Genomic DNA, 9,854 nt, shown 5'->3' on the forward strand with positions numbered 1-9,854 from the left:
CTTCTCTTGGAGGCTGGCTTGATTTGGAGATCTCCTCACATTGCAGAAGAATCACTTCTGGTTCTCTCCACCAGAAGAACTCAAGAACAAAAGCGCTCAAACATAGTATGCGAAAGAATTTCCAGAAACCAAATCGACCACACGACGAGCTAACAACCTTCTCCTGTTCAGAATTCCAATAATACAAAAATAAATCTGGAAATAAATTAAGACTGTATCTTATTCTCTTAAAACTGAGGATTTGCAAGCATTTAAGACCTTCTGCTCTCTGTACCACATTTTAAAGATATACTCATATACATAACCTTGAGAGAAAAATGTTCATCACATTTTTCCCTTCTAGATGTTAGATAGATACTACAACCTAACAAATATTCATGGATCAATTGCAGTAGTTGATGTCTAGTATCATTTGTTTTGAGTTAATCAATGAATTACAGGTATCAATAGGACTTCATCTCATTCCACTTCTATTTCCCTTGTTCCAATGTTGATTTGACATCAGCCTCTCTAGTAGACAGAGAATCCATGTCAATAACAGCCTCTCAAGTCTCAAAGTACATACTCATAAAATCCTCCTCAAGTAATTTTATTGTTTCCATAAGCAATCATGAACCTACTGTACCAACATGAACAGTCAATAAATATTAGTAGTGTACACAGAAATACATATCACATACTCCTGCCATCTCTCGCACACATGATGATCACATACTGTTGCTTCTGATCACAGATAGTCCTCTCCCTCAAACAAATACATCTATACGAATTGGGCTGCATATAATTAGGAGAACGTTATGGACCTCAAGGTGGGTGCAGAAATTTATCAGCTCAATCTACCTCCCATCACTGAAAAGACAGAAGAAAAAATTGCTTAGTTCTGAATTTCATCGAGCATCTAATAAATAATTTAAATAGTGATGACACATTGAGCTGGAATCAGTTGAAACAGAGGTAGTACATCATAGTCAGTTAGGTAGTGCAGTCACTACCCACTAAAAAAGTAATGACATATTCTACAGGAAAACAACAATCAGAAAATGGTTATAAAAAAACAAATATGTTCTTCATAGTCCGTTGCCTATCGCTTACAGCATACACGCACTGTGACATGTCTGATGAACATCACTGGACAGAACCTAAAACTGGAGTAACATGGAGCAACTTCAGAAAAATGAGCTAATGACGATGTATATGCCTACTTTCTAATTCTAAAATTCATGGTTCAATTTACTGTTATTCTGCCCTACTTCAATCAAATAATCATGCAAACAAAGCATTCATATACATGCCAAGAATAATGCTAATTTTGGTGCTAACAGTAGTGGTGCTCAGGTGTATAACGTCAAGGAACACACTAACAGGTTGTTTTTCCTGGAACTTTGTTCCTTCTGTGAAATCTGAATATAAATGCAACTGGAACATAACTATCACTCAAACTTTTGACTATGTGTAGGCCCAAACTTGGTCGGATTAGCATGGTTCAGTTTAGAATAGAGGAACACCACAACAGATGTAAACTCCAAGGTGTAAGTCAATACTGAATCTTCAGATATGTGTCTTGTTCAGACAACAAACAATCCTGAACAAATCTTTAAAAAAAATTCAGAGATGCAAACATGCTAGCCTCAGGTGTAGTAACTTTCATGGGGAGAAATACCTCTGTTGTAGCCGCCTCAGGCGATGGAGGGCTCGACGGGTGTTCTTCCGCCGGCGAACTCAGCATAGTACCGCTGGACGGATGATTTTCCTCCGCCAGCGACATTGGATGTTCCTCTGAAAGTTGCAATGTGATGGGATTTGATGGAGATTCTGGTCGAGGGACGCGGCCTGATGGACGTTCCGGTCGAGGAACCCTCCTTATGACAGCCAAGTCCAATCCGGGTCGGGCACTACATGCTTTTGCCTTCGAGAAGAACAGAGACTCGAACTCGATTACATTGGAAATTGACTTATGTTGGAGAAGGACACGGTCTCCAATTCCATCCAAATCACGACACTTCACTGAAGATTCAGAGAACTGAAGCTGGCCTCGCTGTTGTGTTCGGGCGTCCATCCAAATCACGACACTGCACTGAAAATTCAGATAATTGAAGCTCGCTGTTGTGGACACTGAACCGAAAATTCAGATAACTGAAGCTCGCTGTCGTAGCTTCGCCGGTGCCTGCGGTAGCGAGTCCATCTTCTCCTCGGCGCGGCGCCTAGCCGCACCAGCTCCACGCCAATCACCTCGGCCGTGCACTCCTCGCGCACCACCGACTGCACCAACCGCGGCAGGTCCAGCGTGCTGCCGTCACCATCCTGCAGCGACGCGTGCGTCAGGGACTTGCCGTTGAGGAGCTCCAGCAAGAGCACGCCCAGAGAGTGTCGCCGCGCGTCCACCACCTCCGGGGCGCGGTAGCCATCGGCGCCCGCAGCACGTCCTCAAACCACGCCGGCCCCCGCTGGAGCAGCGCCCCGAAGAGCGGGACCTTGAGGTCGCCAAGCAGAACGGAGAAGCTCCTGCCGCCTGACTGGCCTGCCGTTGGGAGGAGGACGACGAGAGGAGCGCCCGTTCGTCCGCCGCTTGGGCCACGGCAGCTGATTCGGCCCAGCCGCCCGCGAAGCCGTCGTCCATCTGGAACCGCAGCAGCCCGCCTGCCTTGGAGCTCGCCGCCTCCGACCACCTCTCCATCATCCTTCGCCTCGATCCGTCCGTCCCATCTCCGGATGGCGCACCGGAGAAGCTGGGCCGTAGATGCTTCATCAGGCTGCTGGCTACCTTCGCTGCCGCAGCGACATCCTCCTCATCCTGATTCTCTCCTTCCTCGTCCGCACGGCCTCGGGGTCTGCGCTGGTTGGTGACAGGTGCGCCGCCGGCTCGTAGTCCCTGTGCAGTGCCGGGATGCGCTGTGCCTCCAGCTCCCCACTCGCCGGGGCCCCTGCTCCGCCACCTCGTCCACCCCGTTCGCCGTGGCCGCCTCCAACTGCCGGTCTGAATACCAAGAAACAGAGGATACGCGAAAGGGATTTTTTTTACCGAATCGTTTTCCCCAGAGCCACTTACGTAGGGAGTGCGGTAGAGAGTGCGGGTTCAATTTCCGAAAAAGAGAAGGGTCTTTTTGCAAAAGCGAACGACGGACGGCAGAAACCCAATTCTCTTTATTATTAGGTAAAGAATAGCTCCATGTTAAGACTTCTTCTATCCATAGTTTGGTAGTTGCTTGAGAATAATAGTTAGCAGAGAAACAGCTCGGGGAAAATAAGCATACAATAATTAGAACAAGCTTCTCTGGTTACAGGCTGCACATTCAAAAGGCAAGATAAGCTTGTGATTCCCCAAGCTGTTTCTCTGCTAGCTTTTTTATCCTTAATGGCAGGAACTCCGTGTCGATGGCTGTTTTTTAGGGCCTCGACATTCTCACTCCAGAGAGCTGCCATAGTTATATTACACCCCAAAAAAGATCGTCTTCACTACACAAGAAAGCAATTAGTGTCTCACTCCAGATGATTATTTAGTGTCTCTTTACAAACTCTCTGCTTCATATGTGGTGGTGGTGTCACTCTGCAACTGTCAAATAGTCTATCTCTGTTAACTACTTTCCTGCATGGTACCCAAACCAAACAGAGCATTTCCATTTTTCTAGTTTATTGTTGTGTTATTCACCCATGAGCAATGTGATGCCGATACGGTAATAACTATTCATTATACTATTGCTCGCTAGATTATTTTCAGCTCAGCAGGTGTCATTCTCAAACTTCATATTCCATGGGAAATCATTAAATTTCAAGAAACTCAAAGAAGTTTAATCGATATCAATTCTGTTATTATTGTATAACGACACAAGTAAATGGGAGTAAACTCTAAAAGAAAAACCAGAGCAGCTTCATGGGCAAATATGCCTATGTATATTGATTTTCGCACAAAGAAAATCCTGGAGCAGGAAGAACCTAAAAGAAGTGTAACATAGAGCTAACAATGCATTAAGTGGAAAGCACAAAAACATATGCAGGAATCTTATAGAGACACATAAGTAGAAGTACCTTGGTGGCCGGGAACGCCGGCAAGGCTTAGTGCAGGAATCCTCATGGCGGACACAGCGGCCAGCCCCTAGTGGGTGGACCTGCTCCGTGCAGCCATGGTCTGACTCCTAGATAGTAAACAGACAGAATTGGAAAGTGTGTATATGGTGAATCAATGGTACTCCAGTACAAGGATAAGCAAGTACATTCGGCAAGCCGGACATTGTTAGCAACAGAAAAGCAAGTCAACACTCAAGGTCAAATGAAAGTCCACCAAAAATGCATGAAACGGTGATAGGCCAAAAGATTAACTAAATGCATATGTAACTGCTACTTTTGGCCCAACAAATGCATATGTAATTGCTATTGTGATCTTGACTTTTCCAGATTGAATCAATACAATCTTTTTTGGTGCATCAACCATCTTTCAACTGACAAATGATTCACTAATTGTTCTGAAAGCTATTGTGATCTTGACTTTTCCAGATTGAATCAATACAATCTTTTTTGGTGCATCAACCATCTTTCAACTGACAAATGATTCACTAACTGTTCTGAAAATACATGGCATTAGTTCAAACTGAGGGGATTCAAAGATTGGAGAGAAATCAGACCGAGGGAGGGTAAGCGGAGAGACTTCATGAAGATTTTGACTGCTGCCGCCGCGGTCCTCATGACTTAATCGCGGCACCGCGGCCTTCCAAGCGCCCTCACATCCGCGGTCTTCCACCGCCAGCGCCGTCGAGGTCTTGCTCGTAGGCTCGCCCGTGTAGCTGTCTCCTATGATTATTGTGGATGAAGGAGTGGCTGGTGGCGAAGCCGGCGGGGTTGGGGAAACCATTGTCGAGGTGGAAGCAGTGGGGAGGAGTCCTGGCGGTGCCATGGTAGCAGGAGCAGGAGGCAGGGGTAGGCGCGGCGGCGGTGTACGGCAGCGCCGGGCGGGGCGGAGCGGGGCGGGAGGCGGCGGCGCCGGGCGGGGCGGGGCGGGAGGCGGCGGCGCCGGGCGGGGCGGGGCGGGAGGCGGCGGCGCGATGGAGGTGGAGATGGGATCGGGACTCGGGATGCAGAGTCGTGAGGATGGCTTTTTTTTCTATCGCTTGTACGGTTCGGTTCACTTATCACGAAGACTGCGGGTTGAATAGCAAAAACTACAGGGATTTTTATGCAAAAACGTCGACGACGTACGACGAGAAGCACTCGCTGAAGGCCCATTCCACTGAATGGCCCTAAAGGGTTGAGCGACCCACCGAAACCCTCCGAAAACTGAACTACTGAACCTCGGGTGCGGGCTCCAGCGGCGCCGGTGAGGGGACAAGGGTTTGCTCGCCCCAGTGCGGCTGCGTCGTAGCAAGCGACGGAACGGAGCAGCGGCGCACCTGACCAGGTCGAGGCGACTAGGGCTCGCTCGCTCCAGGGCGGCTGCGCCGCAGCGAGCGGCGGATCGGAGCAGGCGCCGGCGGCGCGCATTGGAGCACCTAGGCCCACGACTCGGGTAATAATCTCTCATGTCTCCTCTGTTTTTTCCTCTATAAGAAGGAAGAGGTGAACTTTTGTTTCCCAATGTCAAGCCCCAATCTCCTGCCAATGTTGCTAGCTTCCTCAGTATCGGTTCATTCGATGGACGCCTAAATCGTGTCGTTGGTCTGTAGTACATCTCTTCAAGTTAAAAGTTCGCTCCTTTATCCTCAAATTCCGCCTTCAAAGTAAAAGTCAGAAGTAATCTGAACCTTTTCGCTTGCAGGGACGTCGACGGTGTTAGCGTATGTATATTTCATGTATTGTGTAACCTCCTTTGTACATGTATGACTGGGTCTAGCCACGCCTGGCCTGCGTGCCACCATTGTAGGGGCGTTGGGCAGACCCTCATTGTATTTATGATGTAATCTGTAACTCCTAAGCATCAATCAAGGAAGATAGTTTCCAACTGACGGTGTTCAGGATGACCTTCAGCACATGGCTTGATGGGGTCGTAGGAGGAGGAATTGTGGAAACAATTACTTATGAGGTCTACGATCGAGCCTCTGGGACCTATGTAACACGCACCTTTCAGAATCCCCAACACATTGCTTGATGATTTTGCCAGTGTGGTCTGTACCGGAGCAGCTGCCGCTGCGTGCTGGGCAGCGTGGAGGTACTACCAACGTAGTGTGTCTCTGCGCAAGTACGGCCGGGACATGACGGCCTTGGCCGGCAAGGCAGACCCGGTGATTGGCCGCGACGACGAGATTGATCGTGTTATCTGCATCCTCAGCCGCCGGACCAAGAACTGTGCAGCGCTAGTCGGTGCCGCAGGGGTCGGCAAGACGGCCATTGCCGAGGGCCTCGCTCAACGCATTGCCGCTGGGACAGTCCCTGCCGCCCTCGCTGGAGCACGCATTGTGGAAGTTGATCTCGGGGCCATGGTGGCTGGCACTATTTTACGTGGCATGTTTGAGCAGCGCATTAAGAACGTGATAAAGCATGCAGAGGATGCAGACGGCAAGGTAATTCTCTTCATCGACGAGATGCACATGCTTCTTGGCACAGGAGGCAGTCAGCAGGACCGCACAACCGACGCCTCCAACATGCTGAAGCCGGCGTTGGCCCGTGGTCGTATCCGCTGCGTGGCCGCGACGACTTTGGATGAGTACAACAAGTACATTGAGAAGGATGCCGCATTGGAGCGGCGATTCCAAAAGGTGCATGTCGAGGAACCGAGCATGCAGTCCACCATTGCCATTCTGCGAGGGCTGAAGGAAAGGTATGAGCAGCACCATGGCTTGGAAATCCAGGATGCTGCTCTTGTTGCCGCCACAACACTCGCTGCCCGCTATATCACCGGTGAGGAATTAACTTCATGTGAACGCCGTCTGTATAAATCAGTGAAGCAACCTGCACTGCAACGTTTCTTTTCTAATGAGTAGTATTTGTTAGTGGCAAGCATTTATGTATGGTGGGTAAATTCGATGAATTTGTTGCTGCGTCTACTGTAGGTCGTCAATTTCCTGATAAGGCAATTGATCTGATTGATGAGGCATGCGCCACTGCAGCCAAAAAGATGATGCAAATGGACAAACAAGAACAGCAATTTAGCATTGCACTAACTTCCTCTGCAGTGAAGGAAGCAATTGTTGGCCCAGATCAAGTTGCACAAGTAGGCATTCTCTTCCTAATTATATTTGTGTCCATTGTTCAATCAATGTGATGTGCTTGTCATGCATGTCCAATGTTGTGATTTGAAGGTTGTGAGCCGATGGACTGGAATTCCTGTGACCACGCTTAATCAAGGGGAGAAGGATAAGTTGATCCACCTAGCAGCTAGATTGCATGAACGAGTTGTTGGCCAGGATGAAGCGGTCAATAAGGTTGCGCGAGCAGTGTTGCGCTCAAGAACTGGCCTTGATCAACCTGGCCAACCGATAGGCTCTTTTCTCTTTTTAGGCTCGACTGGTGTTGGAAAGACGGAGCTTGCAAAAGCTCTTGCCAAGCAGCTATTTGATAGCGAGAAGATGTTGGTTCGCATTGACATGTCCGAATATGTTGGGGCTGGGTCTGTGTGGCGTCTCATTGGAGCACCTCCAGGGTTTGTCTTCTTTATTTTAACAGACCTACATTACATATCATACTTAACCTTTAACTGGTTTAATTGGTCTTAATGTTTCTTTTATATTGTGATATATTAAAGCTGCCATGAACATCAAGATGGTGGACAACTGACTGAGAAGGTGCGGAGGCGCCCATACAGTGTCATCCTAGTCGATGAGGTGGAGAAGGCAGACCCCTTGGTGTTGAATGTTTTTCTTCAGCTCCTTGATGATGGTATGTTGACTGATGGCAAAGGACGGATTGTGGACTTCAAGAATACAATTATCATCATGACCTCAAATGTGGGGTCAGAGCACCTAATGGCAGGAATGTCTGGGGAAACCACAATGGAAACTGCACGGAGTCTTCTCATGAAACAGGTTTTATTTCTTGATCCAAAAGTTTGCCTATAAAGGCTGCATGCAGCAGTTGCCTCTCTGCTGGTTGTTACTCAACTATATTTGTTTGTGCAGGTTCAGAAACACTACAGGCCCGAGCTTCTCAACAGACTCAGTACCATTGTTGTCTTTGAGCCACTTTCGCGAGACAAACTGAAGGAGGTTGTGACAATCCAAATGAAGAGCGTCATCGCCAGAGTAGCTGACAAGGGCACATGTCTGTGTGCAAGCGATGACGCATTGGACGTCATTTTGTCGGAATCATACAACCCAGTACGTCATATTTTCAGATAACGAGGTTACCCGTTGGTATGTGTTAGTAATCATGCTTAATCTCTCACATTACAGATGTACGGTGCAAGACCTATAAGGAGGTGGGTGCAGGAGAACGTGACGACAATGATCTCGGAGATGCTGGTCAAAGGAGAGGCTGGTCCAGGCTCGACAATATTTGTTGATGCTACGGTCGACAAGAAGGGGCTGAAGTACGAAGTGGTGAAGGAAGTGGTGGATCCAGTGGCGGGACTTCCTAGTGACTCTAGCTATGATTTGATCGTGGCCACTCCCACTAGGGATGGCAACAGACCTGAAAACATGCCGCGTCAGAAGACTAAACCACCTTGTGTTGCTTGGAGGTCTTTGGGGAACTTGTATTTCCCAATCAAGGCTTTGTTAGCAAGGCTTAACGCCTAAGCATCATCATGGTTTCGAGCAGCACATAAAACAGTTAATCAGGTACATAGCTTCGAGACTAGCACATTACAAGGTTAGCAGCCTAGAATGATCATAACATCAGAGAACACATATTTTCTCTTTGCTATTCCCAGCTCTGTCAGCAACTACGTACTACACCAGAACCTAGGTCACCTATCCATAATTACGGGACATGTAAATACAGATAGATACATATGTTAGAAAGGCTGTTAATCTATGTCAGGCTCCTCCAAAACAGGGCACCCAAGGCTACTTGGTCAAGATCGCTGTCATGCTCGCTTGGCCCGCCCAGTCGTCGTAGTAGTACCATTGTTCCGGAATTTCCTTCGTGCCATTCAATGCCCTTCCTTCTCCACAAGCTTGATAACCTGTTACAGGCAATATAATAGCATTCAAGAGCATGGCATGTGAAATCAGGTTATGAACATATTAGGGTTAACTGGGTAAAGTGTTAGGAAAGTACCAGCAATTTCTCTTTTTTGAGGGAAAGAATATCAGCATTAGAAATACCAACTGGGGCTGCACAACAATATTCTACTTTACTGAATCATATGGCCACAAGACTACAAATGCGGTAAGAGTATGAAGGATGCAACATCAGACCAGATGCCCTTGAGAAGAGAGTTCATTTAGAGTATCAAGACAATGCTTTAAAACTACTGCATTAATTAAACTCAAATAAGCAAAACAAATATAAGCAGCATATACAAGTGGCAAGAATACCTAATCAAACAAGTACATTCTTACCGATTGTTTTATCTTTCCCTTAGCAGGAGGTGGTGGCCTGGAAGGAATCTGAGGCGAAACATGTGGTCGCGGATCCTGACGGTGCAAAGGGTTCTGATTCCATGAAGCGGGAATCGGTACCTCCTCGTCGTTCTCTTCACCATCTTCTTCATTTGAGTTCTTGGAATCAAGATCCTCCGCCAATTCATCCTCGTCTTCCTCTTCCATCAGGTTCTGCATTTCCGATCCTTCATCATCCCCATCAGCCTCGCCACTATCAGGATCTCCTATGTTTTGACTACTCTCCCCTGCATCGTAGTCCCCTCCAACGTGTGACGCATAATCCGACTGACCCTCAAGTTCAGTACCACCCATATGTTCTGACCCAGCTACATCCATCTCATCAATCGGCCGACTGACCTGGCCAGGCTCGTAACCACCGCCGCCTTG

The 9,854-nt window shown here is 47.9% G+C and overlaps 1 protein-coding gene and 1 long non-coding RNA gene across 4 annotated transcripts; one reads left to right on the forward strand and one right to left on the reverse strand.

Moving 5' to 3' along the window:
• Positions 1-365: 365 nt before the first annotated feature.
• LOC119348728 lies at positions 366-4,955 on the reverse strand. Of its 3 annotated transcripts, none has more exons than XR_005169091.1 (3): positions 4,617-4,955; positions 1,661-4,130; positions 366-849 (listed from the first exon to the last, which is right to left on the reverse strand). It is a non-coding gene; the product is annotated as an uncharacterized LOC119348728 (long non-coding RNA). The 3 variants fall into 3 exon arrangements; XR_005169092.1 differs by having other exon boundaries at positions 1,661-2,301; positions 4,024-4,955; XR_005169090.1 differs by having other exon boundaries at positions 1,661-4,955.
• Positions 4,956-5,963: 1,008 nt separating this feature from the next.
• On the forward strand, positions 5,964-8,657 carry LOC119350607 (chaperone protein ClpB1-like). Its single transcript, XM_037618355.1, has 7 exons — positions 5,964-5,968; positions 6,086-6,822; positions 6,975-7,135; positions 7,224-7,564; positions 7,667-7,946; positions 8,040-8,237; positions 8,313-8,657. The coding sequence occupies exons 1-7, from the start codon at positions 5,964-5,966 to the stop codon at positions 8,655-8,657; spliced, it is 2,067 nt and encodes a 688-aa protein (XP_037474252.1).
• Positions 8,658-9,854: the final 1,197 nt, after the last annotated feature.

Source organism: Triticum dicoccoides, chromosome 1B, assembly GCF_002162155.2.
Source record: "Triticum dicoccoides isolate Atlit2015 ecotype Zavitan chromosome 1B, WEW_v2.0, whole genome shotgun sequence".
NCBI lineage: Eukaryota > Viridiplantae > Streptophyta > Magnoliopsida > Poales > Poaceae > Triticum > Triticum dicoccoides.

What these genes read in the sequence shown, in the direction of transcription:
- LOC119350607 (XM_037618355.1), top strand. An exon ending in CGCTGCCCGCTATATCACCG is followed by an intron (nt 6,823 to 6,974) that starts GTGAGGAATTAA and finishes CGTCTACTGTAG; the next exon opens with GTCGTCAATTTCCTGATAAG. An exon ending in GGAGTCTTCTCATGAAACAG is followed by an intron (nt 7,947 to 8,039) that starts GTTTTATTTCTT and finishes TTGTTTGTGCAG; the next exon opens with GTTCAGAAACACTACAGGCC.